At 49.2% G+C, this 27,326-nt stretch overlaps 1 protein-coding gene and 1 non-coding gene across 5 annotated transcripts in view; one reads left to right on the top strand and one right to left on the bottom strand.

Moving 5' to 3' along the window:
• LOC144493376 (mechanosensitive cation channel TMEM63B-like) overlaps nt 1-27,326 on the top strand; it is a 104,853-nt gene that overhangs the window by 16,372 nt on the left and 61,155 nt on the right. For all 4 annotated transcript variants that reach the window (XM_078212201.1, XM_078212199.1, XM_078212200.1 and 1 more), the window contains exons 3-8: nt 6,973-7,052; nt 10,894-10,963; nt 12,397-12,434; nt 19,203-19,345; nt 22,690-22,741; nt 25,163-25,271. In XM_078212201.1, the coding sequence (XP_078068327.1) occupies nt 6,973-7,052; nt 10,894-10,963; nt 12,397-12,434; nt 19,203-19,345; nt 22,690-22,741; nt 25,163-25,271 (492 nt within the window). The remainder of the gene's footprint in view (nt 1-6,972; nt 7,053-10,893; nt 10,964-12,396; nt 12,435-19,202; nt 19,346-22,689; nt 22,742-25,162; nt 25,272-27,326) is intronic.
• Nucleotides 23,944-24,132, bottom strand: LOC144494514 (U2 spliceosomal RNA). Its single transcript, XR_013498084.1, has one exon. It is a non-coding gene; the product is annotated as a U2 spliceosomal RNA (small nuclear RNA).

Genomic DNA, 27,326 nt, shown 5'->3' on the forward strand with positions numbered 1-27,326 from the left:
CGACAACAGAAGTGAGACTCACCGGTCTATAATTCCCGGGGAAGTCTCTGTTCCCCTTCTTAAACAATGGGACAACATTCGCTAACCTCCAATCTTCTGGTACTATACCAGAGGCCAACGACGACCTGAAGATCAGAGCCAGAGGCTCTGCAATCACTTCTCTTGCCTCCCAGAGAATCCTTGGATAAATCCCATCCGGACCAGGGGATTTATCTATTTTCAGACCCTCCAGAATATCCTGCACATCCTCCTTATCAACTGTAATACTGTAGACAGGAAGGAAAAGGTGGTGGGGTCGCGTTATTAATAAGAGATAATATCAGGGTAGTACTGAGGGATGACATAGGCTCTGAGGAACAAAACGTGGAATCATTATGGGTAGAGATGAGGAATAGTAGAGGGAGAAAGACACTAGTAGGTGTGGTATATAGGCCCCCAAATAATAATGTTGAGGTAGGGAGGGCTATAAACAAGCAGATAAGGGATGCGTGTAAAAATGGAACGGCAATAATCATGGGGGACTTCAACATGCACATTGACTGGCAGACTCAAGTCGGTAAGGGTGGAATGGAGGAAGAGTTCTTAGAATGCTGTCGGGATAGTTTCCTCGAACAGCATGTTACGGAACCGACGAGGGAACGAGCTATTTTGGATCTGGTATTGTGTAACGAGGTAGGTAGAATTAAGGATCTTATTGTGAAGGACCCTCTTGGGTCTAGTGACCACAATATGGTCGAATTTCTGATTCAGATGGAAGAGGAGAAAGTTTGGTCTCAAACCAGTGTCCTCTGTTTGAACAGAGGGAAATATGATAGGATGAGGGATGAATTGGCTAAGGTAGACTGGGAGAGCAGGCTGGCAGGTAGGATAGCTGAGGAACAGTGGAGGATTTTTAAGGAGATCCTTTTCAGTTCTCAGCAAAAATATATTCCAGCAAAAAACAAGGATTGTAAGAAAAGGGAGAACCAGCCGTGGATAACGAAGGAAATAAAGGAGAGTATTAAAATAAAAACAGCTGCGTACAGAGTGGCCAAAAATAGTGGAGAAACAAGTGATTGGGAAAAATTTAAGAAACAACAAAGAGAGACTAAGAAAGCGATAAAGAAAGGAAGGATAGACTATGAAGCTAGGCTAGCAATTAATATAAAAAATGATAGTAAAAGTTTTTATAAATATATAAAAAGGAATAGAGTGGCCAGAGTGAATGTTGGACCCTTGGAGGACGAGAGGGGGGAGTTAATAGTGGGAAATGAGGATATGGCTGAGTCTTTAAATAAGTTTTTTGTGTCGGTCTTCACGGTGGAGGACACAAATAGTTTGCCAAATATTAACGATAGAGGGTTGGCAGCAGGAGAAATACTTAATACGATTAATGTTACCAGAGAGGCAGTGCTGGGTAGACTAATGGGACTGAAGGTGGACAAGTCCCCGTGTCCGGATGGAATGCATCCCAGGGTATTGAAAGAAATGTCAGAGGTAATAGTGGATGCGTTAGTGATTATTTATCAAACCTCGTTGCATTCTGGGGTAGTGCCGGTTGATTGGAAAACGGCTAATGTTACGCCGCTGTTTAAAAAAGGAAGGAGACAAAAGGCGGGTAACTATAGGCCGGTCAGCTTAACGTCTGTAGTAGGGAAAATGCTGGAATCCATTATTAAAGAGGAGATAGCAGGGCATCTGGATAGAAATGGTTCGATCAATCAGACGCAGCATGGATTCATGAGGGGAAAGTCGTGCTTGACGAACATGTTGGATTTTTATGAAGATGTGACTAGGGCGGTTGATGGAGGAGAACCGGTGGATGCGGTGTTTTTGGATTTCCAAAAGGCGTTTGATAAGGTGCCCCATAAAAGGCTGCTGAAGAAGATTAGGGCACACGAAGTTGGGGGTAGTGTGTTAAAGTGGATTGGGGACTGGCTATCCGACAGGAAGCAAAGAGTCGGAATAAATGGGTGTTTTTCCGGTTGGAGGAAGGTAACTAGTGGCATGCCGCAGGGATCGGTACTCGGGCCGCAACTATTTACCATTTATATAGATGATCTGGAGGAGGGGACGGAGTGTAGGGTAACGAAGTTTGCAGACGACACAAAGATAAGTGGAAAAGTGAATCGTGTGGAGGACGGAGAAGATCTGCAGAGAGATTTGGACAGGCTGAGTGAGTGGGCGAGGATATGGCAAATGGAGTATAACGTTGAGAAATGCGAGGTTATACACTTTGGAGGAAATAATAACAAATGGGATTACTATCTCAATGGAAACAAATTAAAACATGCTACCGTGCAAAGGGACCTGGGGGTCCTTGTGCATGAGACGCAAAAGCCCAGTCTGCAGGTACAACAGGTGATCAAGAAGGCAAATGGGATGTTGGCCTATATTGCGAGGGGGATAGAATATAAAAGCAGGGATGTCTTGATGCACCTGTACAGGGCATTGGTGAGGCCGCAGCTGGAATACTGTGTGCAGTATTGGTCCCCTTATATGAGGAAGGATATATTGGCATTGGAGGGAGTGCAGAGAAGGTTCACCAGGTTGATACCGGAGATGAGGGGTTTGGATTATGAGGAGAGGCTGAGGAGATTGGGTTTGTACTCGTTGGAGTTTAGAAGGATGAGGGGGGATCTTATGGAGACTTATAAGATAATGCGGGGGCTGGATAGGGTGGAGGCGGAGAGATTCTTTCCACTTAGTAAGGAAGTTAAAACTAGAGGACACAGCCTCAAAATAAGGGGGGGTCGGTTTAAGACAGAGTTGAGGAGGAACTTCTTCTCCCAGAGGGTGGTGAATCTCTGGAATTCTCTGCCCACTGAGGTGGTGGAGGCTACCTCGCTGAATATGTTTAAAGCGCGGATGGATGGATTCCTGATCGGTAAGGGAATTAAGGGTTATGGGGATCAGGCGGGTAAGTGGTACTGATCCACGTCAGATCAGCCATGATCTTATTGAATGGCGGGGCAGGCTCGAGGGGCTAGATGGCCTACTCCTGCTCCTATTTCTTATATTCTTATATTCTTATTACCCCGAAGTGGCTATATAAATACAAATTATTGTTGTTGAAGTATCGTCACTGTTGTAATGCAGGAGCAGAAATGGAAAGCAAAGACCTTGGGCACAGTCTTACCGGCCATTCACGCCACGCTCCCGCTGCAGCGAGGTCGGAGAATTTGGCACCCAGCCAAATCTCCGTTCACCGCAGCGGGACTGGAAAATCCTGCCGGTGTGAACGGTGATAAGATTCCAGCCATTGATGTAAACATTAATATCAGGCAGTATAACAATTAGGTACAAAAACAGAAAATGCTGGAAAATCTCAGCAGGTCTGACAGCATCTGTAGAGAGAGAATAGAGCCAACGTTTCGAGTCTAGATGACGCTTCGTCAGAGCAATGAGAGACTGGAAGGTTTGAATTATAAGGAGAGGCTGAATAGGCTGGGACTTTTTTCCCTGGAGCATAGGAGGATGAGGGGTCTTATAAACCTTATAGAGGTTTATTAAATCATGAGGGGGTATAGATAAGATGAATAGCCAAGGTCATTTCCCCAGGGTAGGGGAGTCCAAAACCAGAGGGTATAGGTTTAAGATGAGAGAGGAAAGATTTAAAAGGGACGTAAGGGGCATTTGTTTCACACACAGGCTGGTGTGTATATGGAATGATCTACCAGAGGAGGTGGTAGAGGTGGTAGGTGGTAGAGGTGGGTACAATTATAACATTTGAAAGAATCATAGAATCCCTGCAGTGCAGAAGGAGGCCATTCAGCCCATCAAATCTGCACCGACAACAATTCCACCCAGGCCTTATCCCCACAATCCCACATATTTACTCTGCAAGTCCCTCTGACACTAAGGAGCAATTTACCATGGCCAATCAACCTATTGGACTGTGGGAGGAAACCGGAGCACCCGGAGGAAACCCACGTGGACACGGGGAGAACGTGCAAACTCCACACAGACAGTGACCCGAGGTTGGAATTGAACCCTGGTCCCTGGCGCTGTGAGGTGGCAGTGCTAACCACTGTGCCACCGTGATGCCCACAAAAGACATTTGGACAGGTAGATGGATGGGAAAAGTATAGAGGGATATGGGTCAAACACAGGGAAATGGGACTAGTTTAGTTGAGGAAACCTGGTTGGCATGGATGAGTCGGGCTGAAGGGCCTGTTTCTGTGCTGTATATCATTAGGACTGGGTAACTGGTTTGAGATGGAGTGTCAGTGCCAGGACTGAAAGTCAGGAATGTGACTTGCTGCTGCATGCGATGTCTTTCAACCTGAATAAAAATGATTCCTTTGTATTCAGTCATGCACTACAAGTCAGCCCTGGCATGAGTTAGCCCAGATGAGACCATTCGGCCCATTGTTTTTGTGCCTGTTCTAAAAGAGAGATCCAATTCTTCCCATTCCTCTGCTAATTCCCTGCCTCTTTTTAGACAATTTGAAAGTACCTGTACAGGTGTAATCGGCACAATGGCCTCTGCCTCTGATGTGAATGATTGCTAATTCATGTGAGAATTATTAATAGTTTCTATTAATAGCAATGTGTTTTGTTGGCTGGATCTGGATCCTGTTTGGCTCACTCTTTCTGAATGGGCGAATCGGCGTCCTAGCAACAACCCTCATTGTTTTTTTTCAATTATTTTCTTCGTTTGCAGGTAATCAGTTATGAAGTCATCAAACAGGGCAAACAGTTTTTTTCCTGTTTACATTCTCCGAAATGCTATTTGATTTCAAACAGTTTTATTTGATGTCCTCTTTCGAGAACTTTTTAAATTACCCTCTCCTTATGTTCAAAGTCTCTCCTCCCGGGTAACTGGAAAGGCGATGGCCCAGTGGTATAATCGCTAGACTATTAATGCAGAAACTCCAGCTAATGTTCTGGGGACCCGGGGGACCACGGCAGGTGGTGGAGTTTGAATTCAATAAAAAATATCTGGAACTAAGAATCAACTGATGATCATGAAACCATTGTCGATTGTTGGAAAAACCCATCAGGTTCACTAATGTCTTTTAGGGAAGGGAAGCTGCCGTCCTTACCCGGTCTGGCCTACATGTGACTCCAGAGCCACAGCAAAGTGGTTGACTCTCAACTGCCCTCTGAAATGACCCAGCAAGCCACTCAGTTCAAGGGCAACTAGGGATGGGCAATAAATGCTGGCCCAGCCAGCGATGCACATGTCCCACAAATGAATATAAAAACAACCCTTCCCCTCCCACCCTGCCCCATGCACTGGGAGTGCCAACCTTCCAGGATTTTCCGGCATATGTCATCCTTACCTAGTCTGGCCGACATTGCTGTGGCTCTGGAGTCACATGTTGACTTTCAAATGGCCTCCAAGGGCAACTAGGGATGGGCAATAAATGCTGGCCAGCCAGCAAAGGCTACGAATCCTCTCCGTGGATATGGCATCCTTCATAAAACAACCTCCTCAAATCTGGATTCATAGGCTGTAACTTCCGAGCTCCGGGGCACTGTATTGGCTTATCTTTTGGCGTATCCTCCCCACTCACAGCGGAGTTTGCACGGCAATTGCCTGGAAGTGCAAACTTCTCCTGGCCAATTGTCCTGCTCTGGGAGCCATCTAAAAATGCAATTTAAGTTGCAAACTTCAGATGGTTCCAACTGGTTAACTGAGCTGTCAGCACAGTGGTTAGCACTGCTGCCTCACAGCGCCAGGGACCCGGTTCGATTCCTGGCTCGGGTCACTGTCTGCCCGGTTTGGGTCACTGTCTGTGCGGAGTCTGCACGTTCTCCCCGTGTCAGCGTGGGTTTCCTCCGGGTGCTCCGGTTTCCTCCCACAGTCTGAAAGATGTGCTGGTTAGGGTGCATTGGCCGTGCTAAATTCTCCCTCAGTGTTCCCAAACAGGCGCCGGAGTTTGGTGACTAGGGGATTTTCACAGTAACTTCATTGCAGTGTTAATGTAAGCCTTACTTGTGACACCAATAAACAAACTTACTTATTTACTTACCACTACCTCATCTCCCTTAATGCCAGTAGTTTGCAGAAATTTATCGATTTGTGTCTTGAATATACTCAACGATTGAACTTCCAGAGCCTGCTGGGGTAGAGAATTCCGAAGGTCCACCACCCTCTGAGTGAAGAAAACCCTTCTCGTCTCTGTCTTCAATGGCTGGCTGCTTATTCTGAGGCTTTGCCCCCTGGTACTAGAGTCAGCAGCTAGGGGAACCATCCTGTCCACACCCACCCTGTCACTACCTATCAGTGCGTTATAAGTTTCAATGAGGTCACCTTATTCTTCAAAACTGGACAGGTGCAGTTTCTTCCGTCTCCCCTCATGAGACCACGCTGCCATCCCAGGGATTAGTATCTGTGTTTGTGTGTCCAATACTTTCTTTTACAGCTTTGTCAACCTGTCTTTTTACTTAAAAAAACCGGAGCACCCGAAGGAAACCCACGCAGACACGGGGAGAACGTGCAGACTCCGCACAGGCAGTGACCCAAGCCGGGAATCGAACCCAGGTCTCTGGCGCTGTGAGGCAGCAGTGCTAACCACTGTTCCACCACACTACGTTCTGCACCCTCTCCTTTCCTTCTCCCCTGTGTTTTAAGTTTAAGTTTATTAGTGTTACAAGTAGGTTTACATTAACATTGCAATGAAGTTACTGTGAAAATTCCCTAGTCGCCACAGTCCAGCGCCTGTTCGGGTAACACTGAGGGAGAATTTAGCATGGCCAATGCACCTAACCAGCACGTCTTTCAGACTGTGGGAGGAAACTGGAGCACCCGGAGGAAACCCATGCAGACACGGGGAGAAGGTGCAGAGTCCGCACAGACAGTGACCCAAGCCAGGAATTGAACCCAGATCCCTGGCGCTGTGAGGCAGCAGTGCTAACCATGACGACCATTTAATGTGAATTTTTATATTTTGATTAGATGTTATCTGATTGTCATTCTGTAGTTTTATGTGGGACTGTTTCTTTTCCGTGTTTGCAATGATTCTCATCATTCCTCTTTTGCAGGTGTTAATTTTGTTGTTTTCTGTACTGAGGAAGTTAGCCTGGGATTATGGCCGTCTCGCCCTGGTCTCTGACACCTCCAGGTAATTCTGTTCTTTACCACTAATTGGGGCAAGGAGGGAAAGCTTTCCATTCACCAGGGGGCGGAGGAGGGGGAGTCACTGCCTCCTTCTGCTGAATCATCTGTAAATGCACTGGGCGGCATTCTCCGGCTGTTCATGCCGGCGGGATTCTCCGGCTGTTCATGCCGGCGGGATTCTCCGGCTGTTCATGCCGGCGGGATTCTCCGGCTGTTCATGCCGGCGGGATTCTCCGGCTGTTCATGCCGGCGGGATTCTCCGGCCGTTCATGCCGGCGGGATTCTCCGGCTGTTCATGCCGGCGGGATTCTCCGGCTGTTCATGCCGGCGGGATTCTCCGGCCGTTCATGCCGGCGGGATTCTCCGGCTGTTCATGCCGGCGGGATTCTCCGGCTGTTCATGCCGGCGGGATTCTCCGGCCGTTCATGCCGGCGGGATTCTCCGGCCGTTCATGCCGGCGGGATTCTCCGGCCGTTCATGCCGGCGGGATTCTCCGGCCGTTCATGCCGGCGGGATTCTCCGGCCGTTCATGCCGGCGGGATTCTCCGGCCGTTCATGCCGGCGGGATTCTCCGGCTGTTCATGCCGGCGGGATTCTCCGGCTGTTCATGCCGGCGGGATTCTCCGGCCGTTCATGCCGGCGGGATTCTCCGGCCGTTCATGCCGGCGGGATTCTCCGGCCGTTCATGCCGGCGGGATTCTCCGGCCGTTCATGCCGGCGGGATTCTCCGGCTGTTCATGCCGGCGGGATTCTCCGGCTGTTCATGCCGGCGGGATTCTCCGGCTGTTCATGCCGGCGGGATTCTCCGGCCGTTCATGCCGGCGGGATTCTCCGGCCGTTCATGCCGGCGGGATTCTCCGGCCGTTCATGCCGGCGGGATTCTCCGGATGTTCATGCCGGCGGGATTCTCCGGCTGTTCATGCCGGCGGGATTCTCCGGCTGTTCATGCCGGCGGGATTCTCCGGCCGTTCATGCCGGCGGGATTCTCCGGCTGTTCATGCCGGCGGGATTCTCCGGCTGTTCATGCCGGCGGGATTCTCCGGCCGTTCATGCCGGCGGGATTCTCCGGCTGTTCATGCCGGCGGGATTCTCCGGCCGTTCATGCCGGCGGGATTCTCCGGCCGTTCATGCCGGCGGGATTCTCCGGCTGTTCATGCCGGCGGGATTCTCCGGCTGTTCATGCCGGCGGGATTCTCCGGCTGTTCATGCCAGTGGATTCTCCGGCTGTTCATGCCGGCGGGATTCTCCGGCCGTTCATGCCGGCGGGATTCTCCGGCTGTTCATGCCGGCGAATTCTCTGGCTGTTCATGCCGGCGGATTCTCCGGCTGTTCATGCCGGCGGGATTCTCCGGCTGTTCTTGCCGGTGGATTCTCCGGCTGTTCATGCCGGTGGATTCTCCGGCTGTTCATGCCGGTGGATTCTCCGGCTGTTCATGCCAGTGGATTCTCCGGCTGTTCATGCCGGTGGATTCTCCGGCTGTTCATGCCAGTGGATTCTCCGGCCGTTCATGCCGGTGGATTCTCCGGCTGTTCATGCCAGTGGATTCTCCGGCCGTTCATGCCGGTGGATTCTCCGGCTGTTCATGCCAGTGGATTCTCCGGCCGTTCATGCCGGTGGATTCTCCGGCCGTTCATGCCGGCGGGATTCTCCGGCTGTTCATGCCAGTGGATTCTCCGGCTGTTCATGCCAGTGGATTCTCCGGCTGTTCATGCCGGCGAATTCTCTGGCTGTTCATGCCGGCGGATTCTCCGGCTGTTCATGCCGGCGGGATTCTCCGGCTGTTCTTGCCGGTGGATTCTCCGGCTGTTCATGCCAGTGGATTCTCCGGCTGTTCATGCCGGTGGATTCTCCGGCTGTTCATGCCGGTGGATTCTCCGGCCGTTCATGCCGGTGGATTCTCCGGCTGTTCATGCCAGTGGATTCTCCGGCTGTTCATGCCGGCGGGATTCTCCGGCCGTTCATGCCAGCGGGATTCTCCAGTTCTGCTGCTGTGAATGGAGATTTGTCTGAGCGCCAAATTCTCCACCCTCGCTGGCAGCGGCAGCGGGGTGTGAACAGCTGGAGAATCCCGGCCGCTGTGTTATGTCCCAGGCCCAGTCTCAAACCGTGGCTGATTTGGTTGACTTGTTGGGATGCAGGTGAGGGGAAATATCAGCTGAGATTTCTTCTCTGTTTCGTGTCTCCCATTGTGTGTGTGTTTGTGTGTGTATATACATATGTGTTTGTGTGTATACATATGTGTGCATACATGTGTGTGCACATATGTGTGTGCATGCATATGTGTGCGTGCATATGTGTGCGCGCGCACATCCATGTGTGTGCATGTATGCACGCGTACATGTGTGTGTGCATACGTGTGTGGGTACATGTGTGGGTACGTATAGAACCGTAGAAAAGGTCATGGTACAGAAAGAGGCCATTCAGCCCACTGTATCTGCACTGACCAAAAACAGAGAAAGAAGAAACTCGCCGCTTATTTGAATCCACTTCCCAGCACCTTGTCCGGAGCCGTGCAGGATACAGCATTCCAGACACAGATCCAGGTGTCTTTTGAAGGGTTTCAGCCCCAACCGCCAGCAGTGAATTCCCAACACCCACCACCCTCTGGGTGGAAACATTCCCCCTCATGTCCCCTCCAATCCTCCCACCAATCACCTTATCTCATTAAATGGGCAGCACTAGCTGGCTTTGCCCATCTCTAACTGCCCTTGATGAGGGCAGTTAAGAGTCAACCACATTGCTGTGGATCTGGAGTCACATTTAGACCAGACCAGGTAAGACTAAAGGACATGAGTGAACCAGGTGGGATTTGACAACAATCGATAATGGTTTAATGGTCATCATTAGACTTTTATTTCCAGACTTAAAAAAAAATTGAATTCAAATTTCACCATCTGCAGTAGTGGGATTCGAATCCGGGTCCCCAGAGGATTACTCTGGATCTCTGGATTACTAGTCCAGTGACAATACCATTACATGACTGCCTCCCTCCCATTAGGTCTTCTTTAAGCCGCCTCTGTTCAAAGGAAAACAGCCCTAGCCTATCCAGTCTCTCCTCATAGCTGTAACCCTCCTCTGCATTGCAGAACAATGATGTCCTTCCTGTAATGTGGTGACCAGAACTGTACACAGAATTCCAGCATTTTATACACTTCCATTATTACATCCCTGGTTTTATATTCAATACCTCACACAGAGGTTTTCTTGAACACCTTATCCACCTGTCCTGCCACTTTCAAGGACCTGTGGACATGAACTCAAGGTCTCTCACTTCCTATGTGTGTGTGTGTGTGTGTGTGTGTGTGTGCGCATGTGTTTAAAGTTTGTTTATTAGTGTCACAAGTCGGCATACATTAACACTGCAGTGAAATTACTGTGAAAATCCCCTCGTCGCCACACTCTGGCAGTACACTCAGGGAGAATTTAACATGACCGATGCACCTAACCAGCACGTCTTTCGGACTGTGGGAGGAAACCGGAGCACCCGGAGGAAACCCATGCAGACACGGGGAGAACGTGCAGACTCCACACAGACAGTGACCCAAGCCGGGAATCGAACCCGGGTCCCTGGCGCTGTGAGGCAGCAGTGCTAACCCACTGTGCCACCGTGCGTGTGTGTTTTGTTTTTAGTTGCGATGCCCTCCGATCCCAGTGCTGTCTCTGCTCTTGGCTGCTCACTTGGAAGAGACGCGGGGCTTGCGAGCCTCTTTTCCCATCCCGCCCTCAAGAACAAGTTTGTGCCCTTCAGAAGAGGAGTGAGGGGTTGGAAAATGTGGGTGATGGCGGGGTTAAATAATAAAAAGCTCACCCCCGTGACAGGAATTTGAACCATTCTATTTTCCAGCGATGCTTTGGACCCATCCAGAAGGCTCTCGTCATTCTCCGCATCCAATGAGCAAACTATAAGAGACACTGTGAGTAGCAATGTATTCATTCACCACCCCCCGTCCCCCCCAACCCACTCCAGTATCCTCAGAATGATTTCCCCTCCCTTTCCTTACACCAGATGTCACTCGGACTGTCTGTGTAAGTACTGTCATTGTGTGTCATATTTGCCAGGTTGTTTTCTCTCTAACAATGCTGGCTCCTTTTAAGAGTCATGATGTGGAGATGCCGGCGTTGGACTGGGGTAAGCACAGTAAGAAGTCTCACAACACCAGGTTAAAGCTGGTGTTGTGAGACTTCTTACTGTCCTTTTAAGAGGACAGTTCCTTTGGGTACCTCCCAGAATAGCCCAATGTTGATTATGATTTGATTTGTTTTATTATTGTCACATGTATTAACATACAGTGAAAAGTATTGTTTCTTGCGCGCTATACAGACAAAACGTACCATTTATAGAGAAGGAAAGGAGAGAGTGCAGAATGTAGTGTTACAGTCATAGCTAGGGTGTAGAGAAAGATCAACTTAATGCGAGGTAGGTCCATTCAAAACTCTGACAGCAGCAGGGAAGAAGCTGTTCTTGAGTCGGTTGGTACGTGACCTCAGACTTTTGTATATTTTTCCTTACGGAAGAAGGTGGAAGAGAGAATGTGTGGGGTCCTTAATTATGCTGGCTGCTTTTCTGAGGCAGCGGGAAGTGTAGACAGAGTCAATGGATGGGAGGCTGGTTTGTGTGATGGACTGGGCTACATTCACAACCCTTTGTAGTTTCTTGAGGCAGAGCAGGAGCCATACCAAGCTGTGATAAAACCAGAAAGGATGCTTTCTATGGTGCATCTGTAAAAGTTGGTGAGAGTCGTAGCTGACATGCCAAATTTCCTTAGTCTTCAGAGAAAGTAGACGCGTAGGTGGGCTTTCTTCACAGCCAATGGGGTATTTTTGAAGTTCAGTCACTGTTGTAATGTAGGAAACAAGGCAGCCAATTTAAGCACAGCAAGCTCCCACAGACAGCGATCATATAATGGCCAGATAATCTGTTTTCTGTCATGTTGGTTGAGGAATAAATATTGACCAGGAGATTTACGAGAACTCCCCTGCTCTTCTTCAGAATAATGGCATGGGATATTTTTTACCTGAGGGAACAGATTGGGTCTCTTTGTTAATGCTTCACCTCAGGGGCATCACCTCTGAGAGTGCAGCACTCCCTCAGTTCTGTGCTGGGAATGTCAGCCCAGACGATAGGCTCAGCTCTCGGCAGCCATCTGGCTTAGATACCAGGTGAGGATGCCACTCACTGAGCCAAGGCTGATGCCTTTTTATCCCTAGGCCTATCTCACTGTCGGGGAGTTGGGGTGAAAGTTGCAATGGGAAGGGTCTTTTGATCTCTCCCCTCACGTCCCCCGTGGGCCATAGGTGACTGAATCTCGTTGTGATGGACGCTGACACATTCTGTTCTCCTTTGCAGGATTTTTGCTCATGGGTATCAAACGTCTTCACAATGAAGTAAGTGTCCGTCCTTCCCATCATTTCTAGAATGAAGCCTTTATTCCCTGATGGAATGTGGGGAGAAGTGCTGGTGCTGTTAGGTGATGCCTTCAGGTCCCTTCTGGGTGGCATGGTGGCACAGTGGTTAGCACTGCTGCCTCACTGCGCCAGGGACCCGGATTCGATTCCCGGTCTTGGGTCACTGTCTGTGTGGAGTTTGCACGTTCTCCCCATGTCTGCGTGGGTTTCCTCCGGGTGCTCCGGCTTCCTCCCACACTCCAAAGATGTGTGGGTTAGGTTGATTGGCCATGCTAAATTGATCCTTAGTGTCCCGGGATGTGTAGGTTAGAGGGATTAGCGGGGTAAATATGTTGGGTTATGGGCATTAGGGCCTGGGTGGGATTGTTGTCGGTGCAGGCTTGATGGACTGAATGGCCTCCTTCTGCACTATAGGGATTCTATGATTCTATAAATACCACCAGACAGCACATAAACTTTGCTGAGGGATGATCACACAGGCGGGGGGTGGGGGAGTGTGGGGATTAGAAATCCATAGCCAATTGGGAAGCTCCCCTTTCAGGGGATGGCTGCTGGTGAGGGTGGGGGAGTTTTGGAGTAATTCCCCAAAACTGGAGTGTGCAAGTGCGGATGTCTACGGGTGGTCCAGCTCTTGGTGAAGGTGTTGGGGATAAGAACATAAGAACTAGGAGCAGGAGTAGGCCATCTGGCCCCTCGGGCCTGCTCCGCCATTCAATAAGATCATGGCTGATCTTTTCGTGGACTCAGCTCCACTTACCCGCCCGCTCACCATAACCCTTAATTTCTTTACTGTTCAAAAATTTATCTATCCTTGCCTTAAAAACATTCAATGAGGTAGCCTCAACTGCTTCACTGGGCAGGGAATTCAACAGATTCACAACCCTTTGTGTGAAGAAATTCCTCCTCAACTCAGTCCTAAATCTGCTTCCCCTTATTTTGAGGCTATGCCCCCTAGTTCTAGTTTCACCCGCCAGTGGAAACAACTTCCCTGCTTCTATCTTATCTGTTCCCTTCATAATAGAAACATAGAAAAACTACAGCACAAAACAGGCCCTTCGGCCCCACAAGTTGTGCCGAACATATCCCTACCTTTTAGGCCTACCTATAACCCTCCATCCTATTAAGTCCCATGTACTCATCCAGGAGTCTCTTAAAAGACCCTATTGAGTTTGCCTCCACCACCAGTGACGGCAGCCGATTCCACTCGCCCACCACCCTCTGTGTGAAAAACTTCCCCCTAACATTTCCCCTGTACCTTCCCCGCAGCACCTTAAACCTGTGTCCTCTCATAGCAGCCATTTCCACCCTGGGAAAAAGCCTCTGAGAGTCCACCCGATCTATGCCTCTCAACTTCTTCTATACCTCTATTAGGTCTCCTCTCATCCTACGTCTCTCCAAGGAGAAAAGACCGAGCTCCCTCAGCCTATCCTCATAAGGCATGTCACTCAATCCAGGCAACATCCTTGTAAATCGCCTCTGCGCCCTTTCAATCTTTTCCACATCCTTCCTATAATGAGGCGACCAGAACTGAGCACAGTACTCCAAGTGGGGTCTGACGAGGGTCTTATATAGCTGCATCATTATCCCCGGACTCCTAAACTCAATCCCTCGATTGATAAAAGCCAGCACACCATACGCCTTCTTAACCACCTCCTCCACCTGCGGGGCCAATTTTAGAGTCCTATGGACCCGGACCCCACGGTCCTTCTGATCCTCCACAGTACTAAGAGTCTTTCCCTTTATATTGTACTCCTTCATCACATTTGACCTGCCATTTATCTGGGTTGAAGTCCATCTGCCACTTCTCCGCCCAGTCTTGCATCCTATCTATGTCCTTCTGTAACTTCTGACATCCCTACAGAGTATCCACAACCCCACCAACCTTCGTGTCGTCGGCAAACTTACCAACCCATCCCTCCGCTTCCTCATCCAGGTCATTTATGAAAATGACAAACAGCAAGGGTCCCAGAACAGATCCCTGGGGCACACCACTGGTGACCGACCTCCATTTAGAAAAAGACCCATCTATACACGCTCTCTGCCTCCTTTGGGCAAGCCAGTTCTGGATCCACAGGGCAGCAGCAACTTTGATCCCATGCCCTCTCACTTTTTCTAGAAGCCTTGCATGGGGGACCTTATCGAACGCCTTGCTAAAATCCGTATAAACCACATCTACCGCTTTCCCTTCGTCAATGCGTTTAGTCACATTTTCGAAGATCTCCACCAGGCTCGTAAGGCACGATCTGCCTTTGACAAAGCCATGCTGAGTATTCTTGAGCATACTAAACCTCTCTAAATGCTCATAAATCTTGTCCCTCAGGATCTTCTCCATCAGCTTACCAACCACTGAGGTTAGACTCACCGGTCGGTAATTTCCTGGGCTATCCCTATTCCCCTTCTTGAAAATAGGAACCACATCCGCAATGCTCCAATCCTCCGGCACCTCTCCCGTCTCCATCGACGATGCAAAGATCATCGCCAGAGGCTCTGCAATCTCTTCCCTCGCCTCCCACAGTAACCTGGGGTACATCCCATCCGGACCCGGCGACTTATCTATCTTGATGCCATTCAAAGATTCCAGCACAACCTCTTTGTTAAAGTCCACATACTCAATCTTTTCAGTCCACCGCAAGCCCACAGTACATCCACCCAGGTCCTTCTCCTCTGTGAAAACCGAGGCAAAATACTCATTAAGCACCTCTGCCATTTCTACTGGTTCCGTACAGATTTTCCCGCCTTCACCTTTTATAGGCCCTATTCCTTCACGTCTCATCCTTTTACTCTTCACATATTTATAGAACGGCTTCGGGTTTTCCTTAATCCTACCTGCCAAGGCCTTCTCGTGACCCCTTCTGGCTCTCCTAATTTCCTTCTTTAGTCCCTTCCTACAAGCCGTATACTCATCTAGATCCCTATCTTCGCCAAGCTCTCTGAACCTTTTGTACGCTTTCCTTTTCTTCGCGACTAGGTCCCGCACAGCTTTCGTGCACCACGGTTCCTTTAACCTACCAACTCCTCCCTGTCTGCTCGGAACGTTGTCCTGTAGAACTCTAGACAGACATTCCTTGAAAAACTGCCACCCCTCTTCAGTACATTTCCCCGAGAATACCTCCTTCCAATTTACTCCTCTAATTTGTTGCCTTATGTCTTCATATTTCCCCTTACTCCATATAAACGCTTTCCTAGCTTGCCTGATCCCCTCTTTTTCCAATGCAAGCATAAAGGAGATAGAGTTATGATCGCTATCCCCAAGATGCTCTCCCACCGAGAGATCTGACACCTGTCCAGGTTCATTGGTCAGTATCAGATCAAGTACAGCCTCTCCTCTTGAAGGCTTGTCCACATGCTGTGTCAGGAAACCCCCCTGAACACACCTAACGAACTCCTCCCCATCCAATCCCCTTATCCTAGGGATATTCCAATCTTTGTTTGGGAAATTAAAGTCTCCCATCACAACAACTCTGCTATTATTGCAACTCTCCAGGATCTATTTCCCTATCTGCTCCTCCACCTCCCTGTTACTATTGGGCGGCCTATAGAAAACTCCCAGCAAAGTGATCGACCCCTTCCCACTCCGAACTTCCACCCACAGAGACTCTGTAGACAATCCCTCCACAGCATACACCTTCTCTACAGCTGTGACACTATCCCTGATCAGCAGTGCCACTCCACCCCCTCTCTTGCCTCCCTCCCTGCCCTTCCTGAAACATCTGAATCCTGGCACCTGGAGTATCCAGTCCTGTCCCTGAGACATCCAAGTCTCCGTAATGGCCACCACATCACACTTCCAGGCATCGATCCACGCTCTGAGCTCATCCCCTTTATTCACTATACTCCTGGCATTAAAGTAAACACATCTCAATCCTTCGGTCTGAGCTCTCCCCTTCTCTCTCCCCCATCCATCCTCCCTCTTGCACCGTCTATAACCCTTCCCGGTTTGCGAGCTAACTTCCTCGCTCCCAGTCACCTTGTCTCGATCCCCTCCCCCCAACCCTATCTAGTTTAAACTCTCCCCAGTAGCCGTAGCCAACCTTCCCGCCAGGATATTGGTCCCCTTGGGATTCAAGTGCCACCCATTTTTTGTGTACAGGTCACACCTGCCCCTAAAGAGGTCCCAATGGTCCAGGAACCTGAATCCCTGCCCCCTGCACCAGTCCCTCAGCCACACATTCATCCTCCACCTCACTCCATTCCTGCCCTCACCCTCTCGTGGCACAGGCAGCAATCCTGAGATTACTACCTTTGCTTTCCTCCTTCTCAGCTGTCTCCCTAATTCCCTATACTCTCTTTTCATGACCCCTTCCCCCTTCCTTCGCACATCAGTGGTACCAATATGTACCGCTACCTCTGGCTCCTCTCCCTCCCCCCTCAGGATTTCTGGGAGTCGACCAGCGACATCCTGGATCCCGGCCCCAGGGAGGCAGACCACCATCCGAGACTCGCGCCTGCCTCCGCAAAAACGCCTGTCCGACCCCCTTACTGTCGAGTCCCCGATTAACACTGCCTTTCTCCCCTTTTCCTTAGCCCTCTGAGTTCCAGGGCCAGACTCCACTCCGGAGACACGGCCACTGCTGCTTCCCCCAGGCGGGCTGTCCCCCCCAGCAGTACTCAGGCAGGAGTACTTGTTGTGTAGGGGCACATCCACCGGGGTGCTCTCAATCACCCGAGCTTTACCCTTCCTGGCCGTCACCCACTTGGCCTCCACCCGTGGCCCTGGTGTGACCACCTGATGATAGCTCTTGTCCATCACCTCCTCATTCTCCCTTTACAGCCTAAGATCCTCGAGCTGCAGATCCAGCTCCTTAACACGGTCCCTCAGGAACCGCAGCTCGACACACCCCTCACAGATGTGGATGTGCAGGAGGCCAGGTGCCTCCAGGACCTCCCACGTCCTACACTGGGAACAACACACTGGCTTCACACTCATATTTGACCCTTTATACCAAGGTACACAGAGAATCTTATATGTTTCTATAAGATCTCTCCTCATTGTTCTGAATTCCAATGAGTATAGCCCCAGTCTACTCAGTCTCTCCTCATAAGCCAACCCTCTCAACTCCAGAATCAACCTAGTGAATCTCCTCTGCACCCCCTCCAGTGCCAATATATCCTTTCTCAAGTAAGGAGACCAAAATTGTACACAGCACTCCAGGTGTGGCCTCACCAGCACCTTATACAGCTGCAACATAACCTCGCTGTTTTTAAACTCCATCCCTCTAGCAATGAAGGACAAAATTCCATTTGCCTTCTTAATTACCTGCTGCACCTGCAAACCAACTCCTTGAGATTCCTGCACAAGGACACCCAGGTCCCTCTGCACAGCAGCATGCTGCAATTTTTTACCATTTAAATAATAGTCCATTTTGCTGTTATTCCTACCAAAATGGATGACCTCACATTTACCAACATTGTACTCCATCTGCCAGACCCTCGCCCACTCACTTAGACTATCTATATCCCTTTGCAGACTTTCAGCGTCCTCTGCACACTTTGCTCTGCCACCCATCTTAGTGTCATCTGCGAATTTTGACACACTACACTTGGTCCCCAACTCCAAATCATTTATGTAAGTCGTAAACAATCTCAAGGATCTCAAGGATGTAACATCGAAAGGGGAGGAGGGGGTAAATGGAGATTGGTTACTATAACTGAAGTGAAAGTAAAGTTTATTTATTAGTCACAAGTCGGCTTACATTAACACTGCAATGAAGTTACTGTGAAAATCCCCTAGTCGCCACACTCCGGTGCCTGTTCGGGTACACTGAGTGAGAATTTAGCATGGCCAATGCACCTAACCAGCACGTCTTTCAGACTGTAGGAGGAAACCGGAGCACCCGGAGGAAATCCACGCACACACGGGGAGAATGTGCAGACTCCGCACAGACAGTGACCCAAGCCGGGAATCAAACCCGGGTTCCTGGCGCTGTGAAACAGCAGTGCTAACCAATGTGCCACCATGCGTCATGGTCAAGCAGAAGGGACTGTGGGACTGTGAAAGTCTCTCCCTTGTACCTGGTGTTGGTAAAATTGACCATGAGGTTTGTTGGTAACAATCCAGTTGGTTCACTGATGCCCGTTAGGGAAGGAAACCTGCCATTCTTGGCCAGTCTGGCCTGTATGTCGCTCTAGTCCTCAGTGCCAAGTGGTTGACTCCTGCCCTCGGAAGTCACTCAAGGAGAAGGCCTCTCACCATCTTCTAAGGGGAAACTAGGGCCAGGCAATGAATGTCACCCCTTCCAACGATGCCTACACAGTGGCTTCATTGCAGCGTTAATGTGAGCCTAATAAAATAACACGTTGAGAATGATTAATACATCAAGTACACTGACCATTACGTGGTGGTTAGCACCGTGAGCAAAGCCATGGTCAGAGCCTTAAGCTCTGAGGAGCCTCTTGAAAGAGGGGAGATGTGGAGCAAAAAAATGGAACATTCCTGAGTGAGGGACTGTGATGCTAAACACCCCATTAAAGATGGTGATGGGGAGTTGGGGTACGCAGGAGCTGGAAGAACAGTAGATGCATAGATCATTGGCTGGAGATGTTTCCAAGGTGTGGGGATTTCAGACTCTTGTTCCGCCAGCATTAACTGGAGAGGCAGCTAGAGAGCTTCCATCGAGCCAAGGCTAACACCTCATGTAACTCGATGACTGAGAGGCTTTCGTGAGCCATGATAAGGGGCTTTGGAAACACAAGTCTGTCTTTCTTTGTACTCGGATGTTCTCACCTACTCTGATGTGTTTCTTGCAGGGACAATGAGATACAGGAGCAATGCGGAGATGATGCCATTCATTATCTGTCTTTCCAACGCCACCTCATCGTCATCCTGGTCTTAATAAGTGTCATGTCCGTGGCCATCATTTTACCCGTAAACCTGTCTGGTAGTTTGCTGGGTAGGTGAAGTTTAACCTGCGAATTCTCTTCCCAAACCCCTTCCTTTTATCAACTGAACAGCTTGGGACTCTTTTCTCTGGAAGAGAGAACGAAGAGGTGAGCTGATAGAGGTCTTCAAATTTGTGTAAGAGTTCAATAGGCTAGATGTAGAGAAGATGTTCCCATTTGTGAGCAAAACCAAAAGATGTTCTTGCTCTGGAGGGAGTGCAGCGAAGGTTTACCAGGCTGATTCCGGGGATGGCGGGACTGATGTACAAGGAAAGATTGACTAGGTTAATATTGTTTTCGCTGGAGTTCAGACGAATGAGGGGGAGGGGGATCTCATAGAGACTTATAAAATTCTAACAGGACTAGACAGATAGATGCAGGGAGGATGTTCCTGATGGTGGGTGTGTCCAGAACCAGAAGTCACAGCCTGAGGATTCAGGGTAGACCATTTAGGACGGAGATGAGGAGACATTTCTTCACCCAAAGAGTGGTGAGCCTGTGGAATTCATTACCACAGGAAATAGTTGATGCCAAAACATTGAATGTATTCAAGAGACGGCTGGATATAGCACTTGGGGCGAATGGGATCAAAGGTTATGGGAGAAAGCAGGATTAGGCTATTGAGTTGGCCGATCAGCCATGATCGTGATAAATGGCGGAGCAGGCTTGAAGGGCCAAATGGCCTCCTCCTGCTCCTATCTTCTATGTTTCTATAAGTATAATATAGTTTCTCATAAAGTTTGATAGGGAATTTAGAGGAAACCTCTCTGAACAAAGTGGTAGGAATGTGGAACGCAAGAAATAGGAGCTGGTTCAGGTCCTTTGAGGCTGTTCCATTCAGTAATATCATGATTTACTTTGTACCTCAACTCCACTGATTCACACTATCCCCTTATCCCTTAATTTCTTTAATACCCCAAACGTATTGACCTCTGTCTTGAATAAACTCAACAACTGAGCATTCACACTGCCTGGGTGGAGAACTCCAAAGATTCACAACCATCTGTGTGAAGACATTTCCCCTCATCTCAGTCCCAGATGGTCAACCCTTTATTCTGAGACAGTCACCCCATGTTCTCGATTTCCTAGTCAGGGGAGATATTTTTGCAGCATCTTGGATTCGAACCGGGTCCCGAGAACATTAACTGAGTTTCTGGATTAATAATCTAGCAATAATGCCACTAGGCATCGCCTCCCTTGTTAGTTTGGTAATCTTAATCCAAGCTAATGGATCATCCCCAACACAACGAATCCTCATCTTGTGTAGTAGCCTTTTGAGGAGGTCCCTTATCAAATGCCCCTAAGTTAATTTGATTTTGTTTATTTAGTTGGACACTAAAAGATGTCCCTTATCAAATGCCTTTTGGAAACCCAAATACCAGTACATCTACTTGTTCCCCTTTAAGCACACTAACCCGTCAGCTTTAAGCATATAAGTGCCAGTTTGACGCAGCAGTAGTGCTCTTGCCTCATGTCAGAAGGTCATGTGTTCAAACTCTCATTCTGGAAGGTTCTAGATTTGATTTTTAGCTTGTTAGCTCCCACTGTCCGAGGTGTTGGCCAGTATTTTACGACCTCGCTTGGGCAAGGCTCATAAAATCCTGCTGGAGGCCAACGTAGAATTCCGTTCTATGAGCTGCGCCCGCCCCAATTCCAGGGTGGGTGTGGCGGTAAAATTCCGGCTGCTCTCTTTTGTCTGAGACATTAAACCGAGACCCCATCAGAGGCGATTGCAAAAGATCCAATTCAAAGAAGATCGAGAGAGTTGTCCTGGTCAATATTTGTGCCTCTACCAACTCTCAGTAACAGATAATCTTGCTGTTATCTCAATACCGTTTGTCACCTTTCCTTCCACTATGATGGTGACTGCACTGCCAAAAAGTGCTTTGAGAAGAGGTACGGTAGTATCGGGATTGTTACTGGACAGATAATCCAGAAGCCTGGACTCATGATCCTGAGAAATGAATTCCGATCCCATTTCAGGAACTGAAATTGAATTACTGTAATGGAATAAATCATCGAATCCCTATAGTGCAGAAGGAGGCCATTCGGCCCATCAAGTTTGCACCACCCCTGAGTGGAACATCCCACCCACCTGCCCCATCTCCACGACCCGGCACACCCACCACAGATAACCTACACACTCGGGGAAATTTAACATGGCTAATCCCGAGGCTGGAATCGAACTCGGGTCCACTGGTGCTGTGGGGCAGCAGTGCTAACCACTGTGCCACCGTGCCGCCCAGTAAATCTGGAATAAAAAGCTAGTGTTAATAATGGTGATTGTGAAACTAACCGATTGTCATTTTAAAAAAAACATCTGTTTCAGAATGTGCTTTAGGGAAGGAAGAGTCACTGTCTGTGCGGAGTCTGCACGTTCTCCCCGTGTCTGCGTGGGTTTCCTTCGGGTGCTCCGGTTTCCTCCCACCTTCCAAAGATGTGCGGGTTAGGTGCTAAATTGCCCCTTAGTGTCAGGGGGACTAGCTAGGGACAATTGGGGATGAGCAACAGATGCTGGTCTTACCAGTGATGCCCACTCCCCATGAATGAACTAAAAGTACTTCATGGGCTGTAAAGGGCTTTGGGACATCCTGAGATTGTGAAAAGTGCTACAGTGGCTACAAGAGCTGGTCAGAAGCTAGGAATACTGCGATGAATAATTCACTTCCTGACTCCCCAAAGCCTATCCACCATCTACAAGGCACAAGTCAGGAGTGTGATGGAATACTCCCCACTTGCCTGGATGGGTGCTGCTCCAACAACACTCAAGAAGCTTGACACCATCCAGGACAAAGCAGCCTGCTTGATTGGCACCCCATCTACAAACATTCAATCCCTCCACCACTGACGCTCAGTAGCAGCAGTGTGTACTATCTACAAGATGCACTGCAGCAATTCACCAAAGATCCTTAGACAGCATCTTCCAAACCCACGACCACTTCCATCTAGAAGGACAGGGGCAGCAGATGAATGGGAACACCACCACCTGCAAGTTCCCCTCCAAGCCACTCTGTCCTGACGTGGAAATATATCGCCGTTCCTTCGCAGTCGCTGGAATTCCCTCCCTAACGGCATTGTGGGTCAACCCACAGAACATGGACTGCCGCGATTCAAGACGGCAGCTCACCACCACCTTCTCAACGGCAACTAGGGATGGGCAATAAATGCTGGCCAGCCAGCGACGCCCATGTCCCACGAATGAATAAACATAATGCAAGTTCTTTTGTGAACATCTCCATGCATTTGTACAGGATAACGATAGTAATGATTGGTGTCAGTCTAGTTAATAGCGTTCACTGCAATCCATTGTACGTGTTTGAGATTTGACGGAATGCTTCTTTTCTTAAACCCACAGATCGAAATCCTGAAAGTTTTGGAAGAACGACAATTGGGAATGTAAAGATTGAGTAAGTGTGGAGTTGGGAGTGAATGTGGATAATGGTGTGTGTTGGATGGTATCAGTTAGGCCTATCGCCTTTACATTCAGTGGGTGGAGGAGGTCATCTTTCACCTGTGAACCCTGACACTGACTGTTCATAGGCTATTCCACCGTGAAGGAAGTGCTCTAGCCAAATCAATCTGGAAGGTCTAAGCACGAGTGATCTTCTCAAAGTGTATAAGTGAAGAGCTTGAATGGGTAATTCTGGAAGATCAGAGACCAGGGCAAGAGGACTTTGGTTATAAATAGTTAAATGCAAATTTAGGACTGATGTTAAGAAGTGCCTTTTCCAACATGGAGTGATCAAGATGGAACACATACTGCCAGATGGGAGCAGAAGCCTTGGAATTGTTTATCAATCAATTGAATGGTGAAGGAGAGGGACATCCTGGATGCTTGAACTAAGATGGGCCGAATGGCCTCTCTCATCTTGTGTAGTGAGTCTGTTTATAATTACAATAGGAAAAAAACAATCTTCCTCCCCTCCCTGAAACCTGCACAGACTAAAGATCCAAACTCGCTCGGGCGAGATCGTAAAATCCTGTCCGAGGCCAATGGAGATTTCCGTTCTGGGAACCTCGCCCGCCCCGGAGGTGGTAGGTTTCCGGCCTTTGTGTCAAGACAGCAGTTCATCATCCCCTCTTTTGATATGTGTCCTGAGACATGGATGACAATGGAAAAGCAGTATTTACTACCTTTCTCTGGTTGACCAGAATGCATTAAAAGCTAACACCTAAAGTCTGGAGTCACAGGGGAGGCGATGGCCTAATGGTATTATCGCTAGACTATCAGTCCAGAAATTCAGCTCATATTCTGGGGACCCGGGTTTGAATCCCACCACAACAGATGGTGAAATTTGAATTCAATCAAAGAATATCTGGAATTAAGAATCTACTGATGACCATGAAACCATTGTTGATTGTCGGAAAAACCCATCTGGCCCACCGGGGTCCTTTAGGGAAGGAAATCTGCCGTCCGGTCTACATGTGACTCCAGAGCCACAGCAGTGTGGTTGACTCTTAACTCAGGCAACTAGGGATGGGCAATAAATTTCTTTTTATACTTTTCCAATTCAATCAAATCAAGTCCAATTCAGAGTCTCAACAAGTTGAGACATTCCCGATCCAAGCTGACAAGACAGGGCCTCCACTCCTGTCTTGGGCCTGATCTACATGAGCCAAGCTGATTCGAGTAGGTGCAGACTCAAGGCTTGATCTCATTTTCATCTTAGCCAAAAGGCCGAGTTGCCGCTTTTAAAAATTGCTTCAAATGAAGCTTAAATGTAACCCAATGACCTCAACCAAGCGCAGCATCCAATCCATACTACACTTGATCTTAGCCAAAAGGCCGAGAAGCGATGGGCAATAAATGCTACCAAAAAAACCTGGTGTTGTGAGACTTCTTATTGTGTTTACCCCAGTCCAACGCCGGCATCTCCACATCAATAAATGCTGGTCAGTCTGTGACACCCATGTCCCACAAATGAATGAAAGAAATATAGCCAGACCAGGGTGACATTAATGAACCAATTGTGGTTTGGTATGGCCATTGTCTGCTCGAGCCCGTACTTCTGAATTCAGTTTTTCAACATGCTGATATGTGATTTGAATGCATGACCTCTGGGTTTGTTCGTCTAGGATTACCAAACCCAAACTGGTTCAGTTTCCTGCTGCTAATCACTGTCTGGTGACACCTGGTGGAAATCATCTGTACCTTCAGCAATGAAAGGATTTTAATAAAGATTTACAAACTACCCCACTGTTTATCACAGCAAAGACTTACAGATCTTGACATTGTCGGTTCTGCCATGTACAGGCCGTAAGCCTCTTGCCAGCCCTGCCATGTATAGATCCTAGTCCTGCTGCCAGTTCCAAATATAGGCCCTAGGCTTCTGCCAGGCCTGCCATGTATAGGCCCTAGGATTCTGCCAGGCCTGCCATGCATAGGCACTAGGCTTCTGCCAGCCCTGCCATGTATAGGCCCTGGCTTCTGCCAGGCCTGCCATGCATAGGCACTAGGCTTCTGCCAGGCCTGCCATGCATAGGCACTAGGCTTCTGCCAGGCCTGCCATGCATAGGCACTAGGCTTCTGCCAGGCCTGCCATGCATAGGCACTAGGCTTCTGCCAGCCCTGCCATGTATAGGCCCTAGGCTTCTGCCAGGCCAACCACGTATAGGCCCAAGGTCTCCTGCCAGTCCTGCCATGTATAGATCCCAGACCTGCTGCCAGCCCTGCTATGTATAGATCCTAGTCCTGCTGCCAGTTCCAAGTATAGGCCTTAGGCCTGGTGTCAGTTCTGATGTGGATCGGTCTAATTTTTGCACCTAGAAATGACTGTGTGTCTGAAATGTGATGATTTCAATGGTGTGAATAATTTTTTGTGTTGCAGCAATAACTTCCTGTGGCTTCACACCATTTTTGGAGTGATCTATCTTCTCCTCACCATCCTAGTTCTGAGGCACCACACCTCCAGTATACAATACAGTGAGGATGATGTGGTAAGTTCACGTTTTCAACTCCATCGCTTTCAGCCCCTCATCCTCCAAAGGGCTTGCCTCTAATGTTTTAAATGCTCAAAATGTTTGACCAGACTCAGAACTGTGTGTTCTCATAGAGCCACAGAATCTTTACAGTACAGGAGGCCATTCGGCCAAGCAAGTCCTCACTGACTCACTGGGAGCACGGTGGCACAGTGGTTAGCACTGAGGCCTCATAGCGCCAGGGACACGGGTTCGATTCCTGGCTTGGGTCATTGTCTGTGTGGAGTTTGCACGTTCTCTCAGTGTCTGCGTGGGTTTCCTCCGGGTGGTCTGGTTTCCTCCCACAGTCTGAAGATGTGCGGGTTAGGTTAATTGGCCATGCTAAATTGCCCCTTTCTATTAGGGGGATTAGCTGGGTAAGTACGTGTGGTAACGGGGATAAGGCCTGGGTGGGATTGCTATTGTTGCAGGTTCGATGGGCCGAATGGTCTCCTTCTGTACTGAAGGGATTCTATGACTCTCCGAAAGAGCATCCCACCCAAGCCCATCCCCGTAACCCCATACATGTACCCTGCTAATTCCCCTGACCTACACATCTTTGGCTACTGAGGGGCAATTTAGCATGGCCAATCCACCTAACCTACACATCTTTGGACTGTGGGAGGAAACCGGAGCACCCGGAGGAAACCCAAGCAGACACGGGGGGAATGTGCCAAGTCCGCACAAATAGTGACCCGAGGTAGTAACTGAACCCGGGTCCCTGGAGCTATAAGACAGCAGTGCTAACCACAATGCCACCGTGCCACCCCATGGACTGCCAGTGTTGGCTATATAAGACGTTGTGGGCAGGATTCTCCAACCTTGCCCGTGCCCGCCCTGCTGCAAGTGAGAAGGGGGAATTTGGCATTCAGGTTTCTGGTGGCATAACCAGTTACATAACTGGGTGGTGTGGAAACTGGAGAGACTACAAGCATAAGTTGAACATACAGAGTGCTGCAGGCAGCAAGGGATGTTCAGTTCAGGTGTTCAGCTGCTGCCTTTACCCAAGGTGTGCTTGTCAGCCATTGCGTTTTCAGGAGTCCAATCTCCACAGGTTGGTTACATGGTCTCCTATTAACTTGATAGGCTTGAGCTGTTCATCCAGGTAGTGAGTCTCCAATAGGTCACAGAGATGTGGGTCATTCCTGTAAATAGCCAGTGTGTGCAATTCTAAAAGTGACTGGCACCCACTCTTCCCCAGTTCCAGAGAGCTCACCATTGCATCCAAGCCACTTCCCCATTCATCACCATCTGCTCCCTTGATATCCTGGAGTGGGGTGCGCCCTCCTCGCTGGTTCTGTACTTTCATGAGCTTCTTGGCATGTTCACGCTCTTCGTGAGACTGCTCCAGAAAGAGTTTAGCAAAATTCTTCAATGTAGTGTCATATCCATTAAAGTAGAAGGACATGGAGAGGTCGACATAAGGGGTGGGTTGGGGTGGGATTCTCCCACCCCTTGGCACTGCCCGATGCCCGGTGGCCAGTGCCAAGGTGCCCCCTTGGGCATTGCCACTTTGCCACTTGGGCAGTACCAGGGGGCCAGGCTGGCACTGTCAGTCTGGCAATGATGGTGTGGAGATGCCGGCGTTGGACTGGGGTAAACACAGTAAGAAGTTTAACAACACCAGGTTAAAGTCCAACAGGTTTATTTGGGAGCAAAAGCCACTAGCTTTTGGAGCCTTAAGCTCCTTCTTCACCTGAAGAAGGAGCTTAAGGCTCCGAAGGCTTGTGGCTTTTGCTACCAAATAATCCTGTTGGACTTTAACCTGGTGTTGTTAAACTTCTTACTGAGTCTGGCAATGCCCAGTGGACACCCTCCTCACCCCTGACCTCCTGCCTTCACCCCAGCGGGGTCGGGCTGCCAGTTCCCCATTAGTGGGGAGCTGTTGTAAACCCTGCTGGAGTGAAACACACCTAGCGAGCGGGGATGGGGGGGAAGAGGCCTGGAGACTTCAGTCCCGAGCCCGCTAACTCGATGCAAATTCTCATATAAATAAATTATGCAGCTCCGCGCCGATTTCTGGCACGGAGCTGA

This window comes from Mustelus asterias, chromosome 5 (assembly GCF_964213995.1).
Source record: "Mustelus asterias chromosome 5, sMusAst1.hap1.1, whole genome shotgun sequence".
NCBI classification, from domain to species: domain Eukaryota; kingdom Metazoa; phylum Chordata; class Chondrichthyes; order Carcharhiniformes; family Triakidae; genus Mustelus; species Mustelus asterias.